Genomic DNA, 20,451 nt, shown 5'->3' with positions numbered 1-20,451 from the left:
TGCTGCCGGGCGCTGCGGCGGCCTTGGCCGCGGAGGCAGCGAGCGAGCCCGGCTGGCGGCGGCGAGGGCGCGCCGGCCCCCAGCGCTCCCGGGGCGGACCCGGGGGATCCCCATCGCCATGCAGACCCGGCGGCGCCTGCTGCCTCCCGAGGTGAGTGAGGGGCGTCCGGCGCGCCGCCCGCGGGCCCGGGAGGCCGGGGCACCCCGCTCCCCAGGCCCCTGCCGCCCGCAGCGAGGCCCCGCGGGCGGGCGGGCGGGGAGGGCTCCGGCGCCTCGGTGGAGCCGCTGTATCGCCGACAGCGCCCTGGGCCTGCCGGCTCCGGGCGCCCCCTCGCCCCGCCGCCCTTGTCCTCGGCACGCCACCAAGGGGAAGGCAGCGGTCGCCCCCCAGCCCTCCCCGGCGGCCGCCGCGGTCCTTCGAGCCCCCTCCCCGCCGTTCCCCTTCCGTCCCCGGGCATCCGGAGTGGGTGACCCGCTCGCCCGGGGCACCTTTCTCCCCGCGCCGCCGATCCCGGGGCCGGGGAAGGAGCTGCTGCTCCCCCCGGGACGCCCCGGGAGCCGGCACGGGGCAGGGCGAGGTTGTGCCCGGGCAGCCGCGGCTGCCGGCCCGGGCAGGGGAGGATCCCTGTTTGCATCTCGTGCCCTTTTTATGGCCTGATCTCCGCTCTCTCCCCGGGCAGGGAATGTTACTTGCTCATCGCGATGTGTAACAAGTCACTCCTGCAATGGTGGTAGTGGTGGAGGGGGGATGGGGAGAGCGGGCGGGATGCGTTTTATAACATCTCTAATTACGTGAAATTGTGGTCATGTCTCACTCTAAGAATAGCTGGCACTCTTGACATGTCAGACTTTTTGCAGGGATGGGCTAGTTTCTTGCTCACAAATGTTATGGCTAAATAGGTGCCTGTGAAAGAACGTGGCTCAAGAAATGTTTTTATCTTTTTAACCAGACAGAGAAACAAGTAGCAGATGGAATTTGATAGACTTTATGTTTTCGTGTTAACTATCTTCTTTATTTATAGGCAGGATATTCCTTATTATTTTATGACAGAGGTTTTTCAGAGAGTGTCATTTTTACACATATTTTCATTAATTTCAGATATCAAAAGTTAACTGAATTCCATCAATCTTCTTATTAAGTGTGATTGTCTCAGATTAGAATTTCTGAATAACTCTGCCTTCAGTTTTTGGGTCCAGACTGAACCCAAACCTGGAAGGAGCCATGTAAAAACAAATAAAATAGTAATAATAAAAAAGATGTTTTACCTGAATAAAAGCTTTTATTTTCTTTGGGCAGCATTTAACTGACTAGGCAAGGCTTTAAAACATTGTAATTAACTTCTGTTAGCAAACAATTTTCGATTGCATGGAGCAAATCCAGGTTTTAGATACACCTTCAGTGGTTGAGACATCCAAATCCTTTGTTACTGCCTGAACCCTTCGTGTGCTTCTTTTTATAAAGTTACATACAGCATGTGATGCAAAATGAGAAGAGCAGTCTCCTTGACCCAAGAGAGACAAATTTAAAAATCCCTTCAGAGGTTTGGGGAATCTGAAATGGAAGCTGAAGAAGGGTCTAAAATTTCAAACAAGCCTCCCCCTCTAATTGAAGCCCTGATCAGCCCTGAGCAAGTTACCATGTTCTGACACACTGTGATTTATTTGCATTGCTTTATGGTGCCTGCTTTAGTATGTGAGAAAGGAAGAAAGCCACCCCAAAACCACCGTGCTGACTCCTGATATTGGGTGTTATTTTTGTGTGTTAGCTTTGAGGCAGTTACGAGGCTGGGGATTAAATACTTTCAAACACACACTCATTTCAGGATCTGAGGCCTGGGGCTAAGGCTGAGATGAAATACAGTTTTTTTTAGCTTGGCATAAAGTCTGGCTGTGGTTGTCTCAGGGAACAAAGGTAGAGGCTGAACAAAGATGCAGTATTAAAACTTGTGGCCAAAGAATGATAAGCTTTTAATGTCTCCTGTAGTCCGTCCACTTGCTGTGCCAGCTTTGGCAGAAAACAGCTTGCTTGGTTTTCAGTTTACAGGCCATCTGTAGAAAATTACCTGGAAATTATTTTGTTAAAGGATTAGAGTGGCCTTTTGCTTTTGAATGCAAGTTGGCCAAAAGGAGGTTTTGAGAAGTTGTGTGTTCATGTTTTGTTGATCAGAAAAATCTTTTCTGTATACTAAGCTGAGAGTCTTCCTAATAAAACTGATTTTCTTAACCCAAAATCAGTTGAGGAATGATAGTTTCAGTGCACAGTTAGTCTGTGTGCTGATGAATCTGTGATCTTTTCCAGAACACTGTTGTAAGATGCCGGTATATTCGTAGGCTTCTTTGAAACTGTTATATAAAGGCTAATGTTTATTTTTGTAATGTGATTGAGAGTACAGAAATTGAAGGGTGGCCTGTTTATGGCTCTGTTTGTGATTCTTTAGGAGACTTGGACTTTTATGTGGACAGAAATGTGAATTAATATGCTTGGTTTTCCCTCCTGTTGTTTCTCTAAAGCACTGAGAAAGGTACAATGGCACTATAAGTTGACAAAGCTTTTTTTATTGATGAGCAATAGCAAGTCAAAAGTAAATGGCTGAAAGTAACTGAAAGTATTGAGTTTTAACTGTCAGAGACAGCTTTTACTTCTGTGTTAGCTGGAAGTGTTGGCTATATCCTGAAATACTGTGAAAATTGTGTCAGTTAATGCAGATGGATAGGATGATATAAAATATATACCAAGGTTCCTTCATTGACATAAAAGTTTCTACTTGAATTGGAATTCAGGAAAATAGAATTCAGGATATGTATTGATACAACTTTTTGAACTAATGACCAGAGCAAAACATGCTATATAGTTATCAAAAAAATTGCACGCTGAAAAATCAGCGTGATAAAAGTAAATGACCTTTATCATAATGCACACAAATATAATTTATATGTAAAGAATAATTATTGGTCTTATCTCTATAAATAATTTTATTTTTACATACAAGTAAAGTACATTCCTACTTGCTATCTGTTTGGCTGAATTTCACTTTAGCTGCTATTCAGGTTGCCATAGCAGACAGGTAGAAGAGGAAAAATATTTTTAAGATGAGTTTATATGTATTCTTTCTCTGAATAATTCCAGTGTGGTTTATTACTGAATTATTCCATCTATAATTACATTACTGCTGTATTGCTGCAAGAGACAAGCAGAGATGGCTAATATTGGTACTCCTTTTTCAGAAATAACAGCCTTCCAAGAAGTACATCAGCATCAAATAGGCTTAACATGAGTGGCAGAGGAAATCCATAAAGTGTCACTTAAGCTATTTTAAAGGTAGTTACTAGAGAAATTGAATTAATTTAAAAACATAGGTTGAAGGCAAGAATGCATGGTCAGGAACCTCAGGGTGTCAACAGAGGGTAAATTGTTCCTTTCCTATTCTTTCATCCTGATCTGCTCACGGGAGAGGGGATGTAAAGGAGCAAGTCCAGTCAGCTGAGATTTGCACAGGCATACTTCTGTTACAGTAAAAAAAAAAAAGGTGATAAACTATGTGAAAAACAGGTGTGGAGTCACAACCTGTAGATCCTCTGTGTTTTAGGAAGTGTGGAGCTGGAGTGCTCTCTGAAGAGCTTGTATGACATCTTCTGTCTGAGGATAAACTAAGGCAATAGTTGTGTTAGTTATGAAGGCTGGGGAAAAGAGAGCTTTAGGAAACTGCACATTGTTTTGTTTTCACGTGAAATTTGATCATTTGGAAATGTCAGTATGCGGCAGTGTGACCATATGTTATGCTTTGAAGTTTTGGTGTTGATGTGTTGAGCTTTTCACATGTTTTGTCCCCAGTGTACATTGAGCAAAGGAAAACGTGGACTTAAGTGCTGGATTTCCACTTGCATTGCTTTTTATTTGTCTCTATGTTTCTTGAGTAGAAATGATCAACTTTCATATGGAATTATTTGCAGATAATGCTAATAGCTATACCCCTCTGTATTTTGTCTCTGTGTTGTATATAGAATATATAAATATATTTTTCTTGCTTGCTATATATGTTAATATTGTTCATACTATACCTCTGATATTTTGATGTCAACTGAAGTTACAAGCCTGTCTGTGAATCAGTGGGGTATCAGTAGTATCAGTTGTTTAAAGGAGCACACTGAAGGTCCAAAAGCATTCCAGTAAGCTCTGCTAGGATTTTCTAGGTTTGTCTGTCAGGAATTTAATTGCATGCTGCTTGTTTCCTTTATTCCTTGTTTCCTCTTCCTTTCTTCCCCTTCCTTTTAATATCCACAGGAAGCTTGATGAACTTTTTGTTTTTAAGAGCTTGATGGCATAGTGGACTCGAGTAGGGCTTTACATTTGGAAATGGTATTGCCTGTTAACAATTTTTTCAAACACTGTTTTGTTGGATTTCTGTTGCAAGTTGGTTCCAGCATCGTGACAAAGGTGGGAAGCTTTCCCATGGAGGCTTGAGGCATCAGCCTGTGCTTTAGGCAGTGCTGCTGAACCCTGTGTAGGGGATGGTTTTGTATGGAAAACATGCAGTAAATCTGCCTTTGGTGTCTTCTTGATTTTTGGCCTGACTTGAGCTGAACTGATGTTTGCAGTGGTAACAAAAAAGCACTAAAGCCTAATGTACACAAAGCTGGATGTGTTCTTCCTCTGGTGTTTTCTATGTGTGAAAATGTTGTATAATCAATTTGATAACTATTTTAGAGCTGTTGCCCAGCTATTCTTCATTAGAGAAATTAGGCATGATCAAAGACACTTGAAGTGTTTTGTGCTTTTCTTTGCTTGAGCTGGGAAGATCCCTTGTCCACTTAAGAGCTAGAAAAGAAATGCTTTGTACCAAATTATTACCATGCTGACTAGAAGTGTTTCAGAATTTTCCTTATTGAGTACCTGTAGTACAATTTTGCAGAAGAGGTTTTTTTTGTTAGTAAAATGGTAGCTGGGAGGAACTTGTCATTCCTCTTTCCAGGGTACAAAGAATCCAGAGGACATTTCCTATCAGGTGATAAATTGAAATTAGGCCATACTTGGGTCAGAGATTCGTGTGTGCTCTATCAATTACAGAAGAGCTCTAGCTGCTCCACTAGTACTTAACAGCCTTCTGTAATCTTGCAGTTTTGAAAAACACTGTAATTGGAAAGTTTTTATTTACTTTGACAATATACTGAAGCCTTTTTAATAAATAATCAAACTCAAACTTTAGACACGTTTTGGGTACAACATTTCTATTTCACTCCAAGTTTAAAATTTTGTTTAGGGAAGTAATATGGGTGACATATTTTAGCAGATTCATAACAGATTATCAGTGGAAGAACATACACTGGTACTTTTTTCCAAAAAGTAGTGTGATGCACTTAAAAGAAAGGTGTAAATGTTCAGTGGAAGAAGAAGAAGATCATCAAAGAGCTTTCTAAATCACATAATACCTTTTTATCTGTGAATGACACTGACTATTACAGGAGCTTTTCTTGTTTCCAGGTTCAGTTTTGTTGTGTCAAAACTCTGCTTTGAGCTCAGTGTACATGTTGTCTTAGCTGTTTGCACTCCAAGTGTGAACTAGAAGATTGACTTAGGAACACTAAAATAAAGGCCAAGACATGTGAAACTATGATTTTACAGTGTATGTAGTTACTATAAATTCAAGAAGAATTGGCAAATCATATGAATATGCATAAAATTTATTGCTTGACCAGTTGCTTTACATAACACAGGATTTGAGTTGCCCAGTCAGATAACTGGAAGTTTGTAAGATACTACATCACAAAAATTGTAGGTATTTTCAGATTTGTGAGTTTTTTGTTTCTCAGTTATTGTTTACTGTGCTTCTCTTGCATTTCTTTTAACCCAGTCAGTGAAACTGTTCTCTCATCTGTTCCGTTTTCTTCTTCATCAGCTTCGATATTTTTTTCCTCTCGTTTTGAACTGTTGGATTTTAAGAGGAAGGTTGAAGACTGGTGTCAGTAATAGTAAAATAGGAATCCTGGTTTCTGAGGATGTAAATTCCTCTGGCCTGTGTGGTGCACAGACCTCATTCTGGTCTTGGGTGTGCCACACATCCAGTATCTCTGAGGTGCACTTTGGTGATGAGTGTGGGGGTGAAGGTAAACCCTGCCCCAGTCATCTGCTGAAGGTGCCTGGCAGAATCAAATTTGTATTCCCACTTCAAGTTCTGCAGCTCTGAGCTTTGCATATCAATTTAAGCAGAATGAAATTAATCTTGTTTCTCTGCCAGGTCAGGAAGTGCAGTGAGTGAAGAGGTGCACATTTGGTTTTTCTGCAGGTATTGTAGAGAAGCAAAGGCAGTGGGCTGCTGTGGTTCATTGCAGAAGAGACGTGGATCATGTGCTGGTGGTTCTTAAATAAGCATGATATGAAAGAGAGAAGTTTATCTTGTGTGTTACTCTCAGCAGCTGCTGAGCAGGGGTGGTGCTGACCTGTCTTTTTAGTGCTTCACATCAAGGGGCTTGTTGCCTGACAGCATCCAATAGTGAGGACAGAGAACTGGGCTTGGTGAACCTGGGGCTCTAAAGAGTTCAGTGGTTCTTGCATTGGGTCAATGCAGTGTGCTGGAACCAGGAATAAAGGAGCTGAAACACTGGGAATCTGTTCCAGATTCGTTTCTGATGGCTATGATTTATTTTCCAGCTGTAATTCTTTAGATTTTGTGAAAGATTTTGTAAGTAGCAGGGAATTTCTTCCATGATCTGGAGATGGAGAGAAGTATGTTTTGTTTCAAGTTGGAAGATGTGTTGAGTGAGTTTATTACAGTGTAAATCTTATCTGATGTTATATGTATCCTAGTCTGTGGAGATTCTATATTAGTAAGCATTTTGTTCCACCATCTGTGGAATGAAAGAATCTTGTTTCTCTGTAGATGTCAATCCTTTTTGCCCCATAGTATCTCTTCCCTTCCTTCCCTCTCTGCATTAATCTCATCTTTCTCATAACACCATAATTCTGGGGATTTTTTCCAGAGCTGTGTGGGTATTGATTGCCCAGCAGGTTGCTGCCAAAATACATAGAGCAGCTTGCTTTTCCCTGGGAGGGCAGTCAGTTGTATTTGTTTTTACTGTGTAGATTTTCATGACAGATATATATATTGAAATATGGGCATAAAGAATATTAAATGAACGATATAATCTCATAATTTTAATTTCTATAGGAGATTAGATTAAAGATATAACACTTGAAAAGTGGCAGCATCTGAACACTAAATCAGTGTGTAAGTCCTCTTGTTCATATTACTGAGGCTCTGAATACCGAGCTTTCTTTGTTGGCTGGAGGAGACAAAATAGCTACATAGTTAAAATATACCCAGGCAATCATGCCAATGTAATTTTTTATTCCTTATCTGCACTGTAGTGCAGATAAATGAACACTTAATATGAATTAAGATAATGTAAGAGGAAGGTTCCCTCTTTGTGATTTTTTTTTTTTTTCATTTATCCCACAGTCTTTGAAATGCATTGTGATACTGTAGAAATACATGCTATGGCTTGGAAATAGCTTGCTTCTGAGGCTTGTGTTTTGAAGAGAAAGGCACAGGTTATTTTTTATTTACACCCTTTTTGGGCTATATCCAGTATACAGCTGCTGTTTCTGTTGGCCCAACCACGCTGCCAGTCCAGCAGAGCATATTGGTTGTCACTGTGTTACAAAGGTACATTGTAAATGCTGTATTGGTTAATTCAAAATGAGTATTTTAATGGTCTTTTATTTAGTGAACTTGAAAGTACGTGCAAAGCCCACTTCTTAGGTTATATTATTAACAGATTACTTTAAATAGCATATATATTGAAACAGCCTCTTAGCTGAAACACCAAATTGCATTGATTGTAGTAATTTCATACTGTGTTTTTGTATAAATGATGAAGGCTGCATAAAACCCCAGCATATTCAATGGGTTTCACAGTTCTTTCTTGATTCTTTTATAAATGTAACTTTAAAAGGTTGTTACTTAAGCATCAGTCCACCTGTGTGCTTTTCTGCTGTCAAGTAATTGTATTGGTGTGCTGGCTTAATAGCTTCTATATTGTATTTACCTTGGTCTCACTTAACAAATCACTTGTAAAATGCCTTTTAACCCATCTCTGGAATTTGCTCATAGATTTCCTTTTGAATACTCATGTAGAATGAATGTGGGGTTTATTTTGATGCCAATTAGAAATTGTTTCTTGAAACTCGTGGACAATAGATAGGTGTATATGTAGTGGTTTTGTTCCCTTATTAATTTCCTCTTATACCCCTTGTGGCTATGTATTTTTTTTTTTTTTTAAGCCTCATTTCTGTACAGATGGCTTTTAGATGTAATTGTACCTTCTAATTTGAGGAAACATGCAGTAGTGCCTCCTGTGTAGTTAATAAAACTTGTCTTGGCTAGAGGTTTCAAATACTGAGATGCTTGAGGGAAGTGGTCCTGGATGTTGCATACCCACTGTGTATATGTATCACAAAATGCATTTCAGGCTACAAGGCTGGGGGTTTAAATGAATTTGTGAAGGAGCTTAATGATGGTCAGTAATGATGAGGAGGGGTAGGAGGCAGGTTGGCAGTTAGAACAGTGTTTTAGGATATGGCTGTTATTGTAGCCATTTGGGTTTTTTTTTTTTTTTTTTTTTTTTTGATGGCCAACCCTCTGAAGACTTCAATTTCTATTTGCAAAGTGCATGGACCACCATTGCTATTAGCTTTGCTCCCACTATTCTTAATGTCATGTGGTTAATAAGGTTGTTCACAAGTGTGTTTATGCCAGTAATGAACAGTAATGTTGGAACATGAGGTTTTGTATGTTTTTGAGGTTTTTTTGTCAGAGAAAGAAGAAAGCTTAGGTAGGGAGAAAACAAATGGATGCAGCAAGAAGTGAATGGGGAAGGAATGTGAGAGGGGAAAAGGAGCCCTCTGGATGAAGAAAACAGGAGTATGCTACAGGCAAAGAAGGAGGGGTAAAGAGGTGGGGATTCATGGCTGAGCTGAATCAACCATTTTATCAGTGGACAGAAGTGGCAGAGGTTTCTCAGTTTTGATCCATCTGAGAAAAAAATGTTGCAGCTGAGTTTAGAAGAATTTAGAGTTGCTACAGCTCTGTAAGATTTCTGATAACTGTATTAACACTTGTAACTCATTAATAAGGAAGGCTTTCAGATGTTTTTGGGTTTTGTCTGTTAAGACTTTATTTCCTGTGACTGCTAACAGAGATACAGAATTACGGGCACTTAGTATTAGAACTAAAACTCCGTGGAGCCCAGCATAAGTTTCAGGTAGATGTCCTGATTGCCTCAGTGGCACAGAATATCAGTGAAAAGAAAAAGCTTTACAGTGCAAGTAAACCTAAATGCAAGTTCCTGCCTGTTTCTGGTGGTTAGTGCTCAGTCCCTTCAGCGCTGTTACAAGCATGTTAATGGCCCTGAGCACAGATGAGGTGTGTGCTCAGAAATAGCAGTTTCAGCACGCACTGTTGCCATGGATTATTGAGTTGTATCAAATGAGTTACTAGTTACAGATGACTTAAGACATAATGCACTGTGAGCATCAGCAGTGATGCTAGTTAGATCATGATCACAAACGTGGGAGGGAACTTTGCTACGCTTGACAACAGTGTTTTATAATGTGTTTGGTGTGATATGAATATAAAGGTCTACACAAAATGGGAATTAAGTTACCTTCTTAGAGATAATTTCAGGGAGAAAACAGTATGAGATAAAAGTCCATATTTATTTCAGGGATGTATGGTAATCCAGCTTTACATAACATAGGATTTGAGCAATAGTAACCGTTTGGTGTCTATAATTATATTTCTTCAAAAGGTATGTCAGAATTTAGAATGCTGTTGTGTGGCACAGTTATCAGATGAGCAGAGATGACCACAGGAGTGCAGGAAACAAAGCCTGTTGATAAAGGTACCATTAGTAGGTGCCTGACTGTTTTCCAGTGGTCTTTCAGAGTTTTTGCCTGTTTGGATGGTCCATTCTCTGAAGGGCAGCTGAATGTATAAATTGTGTTGCTTCCAGCAGCTTCTCTCCCCAGTGGGTACAACTCGGAATTGATGGGCTGGTAAATGGTAGCAAAGCAGTTTTCCCTTCTTGCCCATTTTCCTTTTGGTCTGTCCCATTCTGGTTGTGTGGCAGTTCTGGCTTTTATGATCAGCTTTTGCTCACTGGCACTCGCAAGTGTCAGTCCCACATGAGCTTTAGAAAAAAGACAGTTCCTTAGGAGTTGTAGGCTTTTAATTACAGATTCTAGGGGACCTCCGTCAGTTCTTCCCTTATTGCCCAAATCTAAGAAAGATGTGAAACAATGTTGAGTCTCTTTGGGTTTGATTCTTGTTTCTGCCCTACATTGGAAAGAAGAAAAATTCATAAAGTATTAGAATACAGAATTAATCCACTATGGAATAGAATGTGCAGCTTTAAATAATTTTATTTTTCAAATGTGTTAAACATCAGAGTCAAAATCTTCTTAAATACTGAAACATAAAAATCATCCCATAAACCTGCTTGTTCTATGTGTTTACTTTAGTTTGTGTTTGAATAAAGATAAATAACAGCTTCAGATCAGTACGTTAAATGGATGAATTTTTTAAAATAACTATGTTGTTACATTGATGACATTACTTGGAACTCATGCACAAATTAAGAAACATGATTTCATATTAAATTTATGTTTAATGCACTGTGCATTAGCCTTTTGTGCTTTACAGTATTTCAAATTTGGAAGCTGCATGAAACAAAGTGTTACAAAACATTAGATGCATAAACCACCACATTGTGCTCTATGAGCATATGAGTAAGCTCAGGAAAGGATTTTTCTCTTTTTTTTTTTTTTTTTTTTTTCCCCAGCTGTATTCCTCTGGAAAAATTTGCGTGGAAGGCAGCACTGTGGTGTAAACCTATCTATTTGCTCTTCCCCAGAGCAGGGATGGATCCTTTTCCAGGCATCAGAGGCAGTTACATAAGCAGGAGCTGGTTCCTGTCTCCAGGTGCTGAGGCCTCTGCAGCAGGCTGAGGCTGCTTGGCAAGGCTGGGGTTTGTGTCAGGAAAACAAATCAATTGCTTTCTCCTTGAAATAGTAAAAAAGGGTAGGAAATGGAATTTTATTTCTACTGTAAATGGTTATAAAGCAGGTGTCCTTTTCAGTTGAGCTGCTTTTATTTTCTGGTGCACAAAGGTTGATAATGCTGTAGTTGTTCTTGTCTCCCTGTTGCTTTTGACTGTGATACTTCCTATAATGCTGCTTTGAAGTTGCTGCTCTTTTGCCTGCCTTACTACTGCTCAGGCATGTGTGAATGTCTCCTTATGGAAACTTGGCTGGAGACAAAAGTGGAAATAATGGCTTTAAAATGGCATAGGGGAGAGTCAAGGGAAAAGATGCAAATATTGGTGAAATAATTAGAGAGAGTGTTCTACTTTAAGCATTGTCCACCTCTGTTTGTTCAGTTGATTGGAAAAAAAGACAATCCAATGCAACCTTGCAGTAGTTTATCTTTTGTCAGCAGTCATGGGTTGTGGGCTGGTACAAAGTGTTGTATTACACAGAAATAGCCTGCCATGCCCCAGCCTGCTCTTGGGTGCATTTACATTGAGTGGAAGAAACATCAGCAAATTATGGGAAATAAAGCTGAAGGATGCTTGGTCATCTTGAGCTTTTGGTGCAGGGAAAGGATTAGCAGTGACTGTATCTTCTTTGTATTTGTTACATTTTGTTTTTGCTGCTGTATTTAGTATTTCTTACTAAATGGATTAATGGTGAGTTTCAATTGGATTTTTCTAATCTGAACTGTGGTATAGACCATGTATTTTAAAAAACAGCTGTATCATTTGCTGAGTTTTCTTTAATAACTTAGAATTCTGAAAACAACTTTTTTTTTTTGCTGATTGCATTGAATGACTACTACTTCCATTTATTAATAGAACACTTAATTTTGGAATGCTTAATTTGGGGCCTAATCTGAAGTCCTTGCCATTGCAGGCATTTTCAGGTGTGTGGCAGATGCTGCTACTGCGGTGTCACAAGCACTTTGTAGTGCCTGCCCTTCCCTTCATTTGGCACCTGCTAGACTGAAGGAACTCCTGTTTGGGGACAAAATTGTTGGGTGTGTGGCAAACCACCACTATTCCAAGCATTACATTACTTGAGTGAAGAACCCCCTTTTCCATTTATGAAGGTTTAACTTCCAGACTGATTGATCAGATAAAATAATTAATTTTACTTTACTGATGGGTGCCCTGAAACTTTCCACCTGTCTTCCCCCTTGTTGAAGTACTCTGATTTCCTGTTAATGTAACCCCCTGCTATGGTTTTCCTTGTTGTAGTTTGTATTTTCTTGCAGAGTTGGGGCCTGAACACATCCCCTGTCTGTAGTCTCTGAATCTCCCATCTGATACTTCCAGAGTGTAGACAAGGTAGGAAGTGAAGATACCAGTGTTGAAATCTGGATTTGCATTTAAGATAATGCCTAGTTCAACTAATCTAGCAATAATAAAATGCCTTAAAATGGCTGCAAATGTCTCCCTGCCTACTCAAAGACATCTCCTCACTGGTAGTGCATTATAGAGGATCTGTAGTGTAGTTAAAAGTTGGATCTTTGCCAGTAGATGGAAGCATTTTTTAGCATCTCCTCATGCTTTGAGCATTTTTTGCATTTTTTTACCATAGTATCAAAATTGCTTCTTTTTCAGTCTCTTTCCATTTATTATAAGCTATTCCAGTTTCTCCTAGTTCAGATTACTTTCATTTAATGTTGTAAAATTTTTTTACATTCTTTTTTGTGGAAGATATTTCTAATTATGTATTTATTGGAGTTTTTTCCTTCTATTCTTCATCCTTTCTTTATTCAGAGCACGTCTCTGCTTGTCAAATTTATCTTCAATTTCTGTTTTGCTTCTGCAGTAATTGGTAGTCGCCTTCTTGGAGCTCCTGAGGGAAATCAGACACGTAGGGTACAACCAAAGCAGCACCTGAGTGACACCACTGTAGGGCAGGAGACAGAGGAGTGCAGCCCACCACCAGCAGAAGAGATAAGGAGCTGAGATGCTCCAAGTAGCAAACTGGGACAGCAGGGACACGGGGCCTCCTGCATTTGCAGGGATCTTAGGTCTCAGTGGGTCCATAACTTTTAGGTAGAAATGTATGTATTTTTCACAAGTGTGGTGGAACCCTTTTTTAGCAATGTGTGTGATTCAGAGAAAAAACCTAATAATAACTAGATTATCTGTTGTTGTGAGTATTCTTGGCTCTCATTTGTAGTTATTCCTTTTGTCCTCAATTTTCATTTAAATATACTTATCTTACATTAAATTCTTACTGAAAAAAGAATTTGGCTCGGTTGCCAACTTGTTCTTTTTTTTCCATGAAATCCAAATGTTATAATTTACTTTTCTTTCTTTTTTTTACTTGCTTTTTGTTTAAATATACTACATTCATCTGTAAGCATGCTTTGATTTTTGCATTGATCTTTGTAAGGGGAAATAGCTGCTGAGAGTAAATGTTGAACTGTAAACAAAAAGCTCCAGGACCTCCAGGTAATATCTCTTCAAAGCTTACTTTGGAGACTGGCAGGCATTGATTGGATCTTCTCTGTTGAGTGGTTACGCACAAAAAAGTCATTACCTGGCAAGAATGGAACAAGGAAAGAGGAGCAGAGTAAAAACAATGAATAATAAAGCTGTGCCCTGAATATTGCTTGCCTAGAAGGTTTGCAGGCTTAGAGCAGGGGTGTCAGCAGAGCTCGTTTCTGCTCTGGGTTGCTAGGGCTGATCCATTTCTGATCAGGGAAGCTTGAACTCTGTGGTTAATGTATGACTGGTTCATGTGATGTTCGTGATGCAGCTGACAGGCCTTGCCATAAATCACAGACAGAATTGTCATTAATTGATCTGTCTTTTCAAAGGGGTCATGAAAACGGAATCATTTTTCTGTACTACAGGCTGGGAAGGGACACAGTGGTGGTACAGAAAACCTTCCCCACTGCCACATGTACTTCACATCCCTTTGAAAAGGCTTATTCTGAAGCCTTTCAGTGGAATTAAATTTCCTCCACTTCTGTTTTTGCATGCATGTGATGCCTATCTGAAGAATGTTGTAATAAGATAACATCTACTGTTTCCCAGATAACCAAAATTAATTTTCATTTATAGAGGCGGAAATACACATAGCATCAGAAATTTCACTTGTATACAGGAAGAGTTCTGCTGGCATCCAAAGCTGTGGGATTCTAGTTTGAAAACAGTACTACTCAGAGTGCTGCTGTTCAGTTCATTAGTTTCCTGGAATTATTACTGTAGCTTATTTCTGAAAAGAATAATAAACAGCCCTGGGAGAAATTTAGTGTAACACTGAATATTGCTTTCATGCATCAAGAACTGATTTTTTTTTAAGCACTCTTAATTTTGCTGGAGCTTGAAGATTGTTTTTCTAACATATGTTGCAGCTTCATCAGAGTACTAATAAATATTTCAACTACCTAACAGGTCAAAATGTCAGTGCTAGCAAACCTTAAAAAAATGGATTTGATGTGTCTCATTCCTTCTCTTGTTGCGTTGTTTGTCATAAACTGGTTTCTGTTTTCTCTGCCCATGGTTGTGTTGGATTTTTGAGCTATGTTCGCTGTTAGGATGCAGCCTGAGAAAATGAGCACCTGACCTATAGAAATGCTGTGGATTGAAGAACAAAAGTTTCTTCAGATTATTTTTTTTTTTCCTCTTGGGTCCTGCATACTATTGAAGGTTGATGTGGGTCTTCTGAGAAGAAGCCTTTAGGAAATGAAGGGAGCCTAAGATTGTAGGGGGAATAATTTGAAGACAAAAACACTTGTTTAGCTGTAACAAAATCAGTGGGAAGCTGATGAATACAGTTTACAGTATTCAGAGGGCTGTGAATTTTTGTTGACTATCAAAGCTACTAGCTCTTTATTTTTGGAAGGCCTATTGTAGTATAATATAATTGATTTCAGAGGCTAGTTTTATAAATTGTTACAGTCAAGGTCATCAGGAATACAAGGACAGGTGGAGTTGCTGCATTACACTGAGAGTTTACAGTTAAGTGAAGAATAATAACAGGTAGGTAGCAATGTGGTTGTTATTAGCAGCATTTTTCACCAGACTTTTGGAGAGCAATAGTGCACACACATCCCTGAATTCAAAGCTGCAGATGTAATCCAAATCATCTGAAGCTTGCAGCATTTGCCAAATATGCCTGTGCTAGCTGCAGTCACGTGTTGAAAAGGACATGGTTTGTGGCAGAATTACCTGTCATAAAATACATGTTTGTATTTTCTAGGATCAAGTAGAACACCCTGATTCAGCAGAACTGGCTGATTGTGCTGCAGTCATCATGAGAAGGCACAGGGTCATTTGTTTCTTAACATATGTGTAAGAAAAAGGTAAGAGGCAAGTTCTGCTTTAGAATATAATGATTCAGAGTTCTGCACCTGAAATGTTTTTTATGTATTCTTACAGATATATATTTATATACATATAACTTTGTGTGTGGCTGGATCTCTTATAAAGATGATGGAGTATTTTTAGCAATTTGTTGTTTTGTTTTTTTACTGAGAGTAATTGCCCCATTTTAGAGCAAAGATTGTGTCTTATTTTGTTTGGGAGAGGGGGAAGGCGGGCAAAGTCTTTCTTTCTCAGTCTGTGCTGTAGCCAGATCTCATCAGTTCTAAATAAAGCTATTGCTCAACTCAGAACAAAGTGTTCATTACAGCAGAGGTGCCTGACTCGCAGGGACAGGTAACACAGATCGCCGAAGGGAGCTGGAACAAGATGTGCACTGGACCATTGTTTGCTGGGGTTGAAGGAAGTCTTCAGGAGCACTGGATCTATTAAATCTGTCTGTCCAGTCCATCTGTACTTCCGTGCTGTTGTGCTACGGAAAAATGACATTTTCTGGATGTGTGATTTTTATCAGGATGAATAAACAATGTTTGATTTCAGTTTGATTGTGCCCTTTGTGACTTCCACCTTAGGAGCTTTTCATGGATTTTTTTTTATGAGGACTGTAATAAACTATTTGAGCATTTTGTGTAGTAACAGATTACTGAAACATGTAGGTTCACAGTTTGATATTGAAAGAGTTGTCTCCACAGGACAGTATGACAGAAAATCCTGAGATCCTATTCTGGTTCTTTACATATTCTCTGGTTTTTAGGTCTTTGCTGTGAGGCCAATAGTTGAATGTCAGTATTATTTCCTTTCAGTGCATTTTTTTATTACATTGTTTTACTGTAATTATGAGCTGATCATCCGTATTGTTAAAGACAATTAGAAAGACTAAAGGCTGTCAGTTCCCGTGGTGAAAACATCCCAAGGATAATTTAGGATGTGCAGTGCAGAAGATCATGCATTACATAATCCCTTATCACAGAGCCCAACACAAATACAAGTCTGGCTGCTTTGCAGGTGTAGCACAAGGCCAGTCCCTTGTGCAGTTCATTTCCCAGGAGCCAACTGGCATGTGGGGTATCTGAGCTCTCTTGAGAGGCAGTCTCCAAGGCTAAGCCCCTTTGAAATAACACCTAATTTTAAGGAAGGTTTTTCTGTCCTTTGCTTGTGTCCTTCTTTCCCCCACTATGCAGCTGAAGTCTGTGTTGTGTTTGAATGCTGTGATGACAAGGGCAGTAATTCTGGGTGGATATGACACACACATTTCTGGTACATGCACCTTTAAATTTAGACATCAAGGGAGAGTAAAGCATGTAAGCTTCATGGAATGTAAGTTCCTAAGTTTCAGAAATGAAGATGATGATAAGCCCATGCTGTTGTTATGAAGAAATGGAGAAGTAAAACACACTTCCTGAATTATGCATGATGTGTGATCCAACAGGAGCTTGAAAATAATCTGATTTGACAGACTGCATGTTTTAATTAGTTCCTTGCCCTGAAAGACAGAAGATGATTCTGCACTGGGTAACGAGTGATCTTGAGTTCTGGACTTACATACCAGTGGATAGTAACCATTGTATTACTCTCTTTTGTATCCAGAGCTAAATAAAACATAAAGTTTTACTATTTTTTCCCATAATTAGTCTTTTCTGCTAAGTGTTTGCATGGAGGCCTGTATTTTTGAAAAAAACATCTCCTGTTTTTTACTCATTGCTGGTTTGTGCTTCCTTTTCTTTGCAGTGGCACAAGATCCTTTCCTTCATATTGTTCATCCCAATATATAGTAATTTAGGATCTCCTTTTTGGTTGCATACAGCTAAAATTGCCACTGAAACTTCTTTCTGATTTGCTCCTGTTTTATTCTCCTTTTTCCAGAGTCTAAGTGTTGTGTGTTTGCTCATCAGCTTCTCTCCATGCCATTACTCAGGATATTTGAACAATACTACAGAGTTTCTCAGCTGTGAAGGATCCTTGAAAAAATGTCATGTCAGCCTTTGTCCTAAGAGGAACTTTGGGATTAGAGTAATTCTAAAAGTCTTCCAAACTTTTATGGTAGTACATGTGAGATGCAGTCAAAAGTTTCAAAAGACCTGTAAAGGAATATGTTTTTTATTCAGCTTGAGCATTTAATAAAAATATTCAAAATAGAATTAAATTCTAAACCACAAGGAAAACAGCTCCTCAATTATTATGGCATGCTGTGTTAGAGCATTTTATTTTCTATTTTGATCTTGAGTTGCTGGCTATGGTGAGTTGAAGCATTAAATCTTCAACTGGCAAATATGTGAGTTGCTGACAATTAGGAAGCCTTGCTGATATCTGTTAGGAACATGAGTACTCATCCTCCTTTACTGTCAGACAGGGGAGAGGACATTAAGGACTTCTGTGGATTTGGCAGTGTGTTTTGCCCTTGGCAGAAACTTGCAGAAAGGCTTGGGGGGTTGTTGCATTCTTTTATATAATAATAATAATTTTAGATATTAGACCTAAAGGTTTGCAGCTGACCTTTTCTGAGAAATACCTTCTGCAAGAGACAATGAGATCTCATTTAGAGTGGCTGTCAGCTTAGTGACTGTGAGCTTAAAAATAAAAGGTTCTCCATATATCCTGGTACATCAGGATATATGGAGTGAAATAACAATAGTGATACAAAAGGTCTTTTCTCTCTTCAGCTGGAACTCATGAGCACAAAAATTTGTTATGACATTTTTCAGTCTTGCAGTGCCTCACTGACAAATACTCTTTGCATCATTGACTTTAGTAGCAGGACTTTGTCTAGGAATAATTATACATGTCTTCATCAATTGTTTGCTAGGAGCTATGTTATCATTATAATGTAAATTAAATACATTATAAATGGATGTGCTATCACCTGGTATTTTGTACAAAACAGTGCTACTTTTTGAGTCTCCTGAAATGCAGCTGGTGATCAAGGTGGGCAGCTTTTCCATTGCTTCTGTGCATCTGTGCACAGTAAATGATATGGCAAATCATCTGTTTTCCTTGCAGAAGGAGTTAATCTGACATCCCAGAACAGAGGACAAATCTAGGAGTATGTCAGATGACCAGTTTAGTTTATCTTGGAATTATTTTGCAAGTGGTCTTTTTTCTGTTGATGCATGTTAGATTAATTTTCTTTAAAACTTGATTCTGTGTATATCTTTAACACATGCCTTAGTCTAATTCTATTAAATAGCAATGTATTCATGTTTATCATGATCACCTTTTAAAACAACCTTGTATCAAATTTTTAGTTGACCTCGAAAACTTGATTTTCTGCATTTTGTGATATTTTAATGCACAGTCCTTTCCTATCAATAACCTAAGTGCAGCTGTTGCCTGTAATAAGTGCAAAACTGTTGTACTGTAAATATTTATAATTCATGAATTTGTAAATACAAAATGTTGTAGTAATAGAAATAAAGGTGGTTGATGTTTTTCTCAAATCCAGATATTGTGGGGATAATGATAAAGTATTGTTTTAAATTAGAAACTTCCTCTAATGTGTTGTATCTCTGGTGGAAAAAATTGAGCTGTCAAGTCTAACACTGCTTCATGCTGCAAAACAAGGTTCTCACCCTCTCCTCCTTCATTGCCTTATTTCACAACAGTGAAAGCCAACTCTGAAGAGAATAAAGCTGTTTTGGATGATGTTCAGTGAACAGATCAAGTCAAGGTCTCTGTGGTTTATAGGTTATGGCACACATTTCCCACCGAAAATGTCTCTGCTGGTAGTGAATGTTTGGGAAAAATGAATCAGGGTGTCTTGTTGCTACAAGACTTTGGTAGTGAGGAGTCTATGTTACTGCTGTTAGGGCAAAATATTACTTATTATGTGAAGATAGTTATGTAATGATTCAGGGTTGGGTTTTTTGCTTTGGTTTTGGTTTTTTTTCCCCTCATTTCTCTCTTGTCATCTTCTTTTCTAGCCTGAGAGCATTATCTCTTGATGAGACTATTTACTTCTGTGCATTTTGCTGGATTTCAGTGGCTGCCTTTCAGGGAAACAAGGATTATTAAAGTAGACATTTTAAGAGGCAGCACAATTCAAGTAACACCCATTAAGTCCCTTAACATCTTTTACAAGTATGAATCTTTGAAGCATCTCGAGGGGAATGAGGACTGACACAGAGTACTGCTAGCCTACGATATATGAAAAAATCAGAAGCACAGGGAGTTTAAACTCCTTGTTCAAAGCCACATGAACTAATTGGTGGTAGCACAGATCTGAAAGTCAGGTCTTCAGATTCTGTAGTTGGCCTTTTTGGTTTCTCTAGACTGTTTTTTTTTTTTAAGACTGGTGTCACAGCAGTTTTGCTCTTACCATTATGGTGATCCTGATAGGCAGACACCTTAATGTGAGAGACTGGAGTTAATAAAATCCAAAGCAAGTTTGGGGAAGTTAATCTGAATGGACCAAGTTTAAGCACACAAATGATTTTTATTCCTGGAACATACTTTTGATTTATGTCTGTAATGTATGTAAAATTTGATTTACAAAGGACTTTTCCCCTTAAATCAGGACGATATGTAAGGGAACACTGCTGACTGAAGGTTAAGCATCTGATTGTAATTTGTTCTCTGGCAGGTTTAGACAAGGATCTGGTGGTTGTTCCCTGACAAATGGAGAACTATTTCCAAGCAGAGGCATATAACCTCGATAAGGTTTTAGATGAATTTGAGCAAAACGAAGGTGAGTCATTTCAAAGAGGATTGTAGATGCACATCAGATGTCTTCTACAGAGGACAATATAGAAGAGGGGGAGATCTGTGATAGCCTTTCTGGGTTTGAGTTGAAAATTAATCTCAGAATTTACAAAAAATATCTTTTAATTTTGCATGGTATGCCTTCAGCATTTCTTAGTAGCGTTCCCTTCTGCTTCCATTCATCTTGTTTACCTTTGTAAAATTTCTTCCTCTTTTAATAGCAAACATACCATACACTTTCAAAGAAAGGTTTTGTGAAGCTTAATCTCAGTAGCAATATTTAAATCATTTATTTTAAACAAATCAGGCAAAACTTATTTTAAGTTTCTTTTGCAGAAATGTTTTATTAGGTCACATAAA

At 38.9% G+C, this 20,451-nt stretch overlaps 1 protein-coding gene across 3 annotated transcripts in view; it reads left to right on the top strand.

Annotated features, from left to right (window-relative positions):
• The first annotated feature begins 11 nt into the window (after positions 1-11).
• ZFYVE9 (zinc finger FYVE-type containing 9) overlaps positions 12-20,451 on the top strand; it is a 56,533-nt gene continuing 36,093 nt past the window's right edge. Inside the window, exons 1-3 of one of the 3 annotated variants that reach the window (XM_041421247.1) lie at positions 15-151; positions 15,275-15,377; positions 19,973-20,077. In XM_041421247.1, coding sequence (XP_041277181.1) covers positions 20,008-20,077 — 70 coding nt within the window. In that variant the 5' untranslated portion in view covers positions 15-151; positions 15,275-15,377; positions 19,973-20,007. Of the gene's footprint in view, positions 152-15,274; positions 15,378-19,972; positions 20,078-20,451 lie in introns of all 3 variants that reach the window. The other 2 variants (XM_041421248.1, XM_041421249.1) reach the window with 2 other exon arrangements.

This window comes from Onychostruthus taczanowskii, unplaced genomic scaffold (assembly GCF_017590055.1).
Source record: "Onychostruthus taczanowskii isolate IOZ18803 unplaced genomic scaffold, ASM1759005v1 scaffold7, whole genome shotgun sequence".
NCBI classification, from domain to species: Eukaryota; Metazoa; Chordata; class Aves; order Passeriformes; family Passeridae; genus Onychostruthus; species Onychostruthus taczanowskii.
This window is presented reverse-complemented; position numbering and strand designations above follow the sequence as displayed.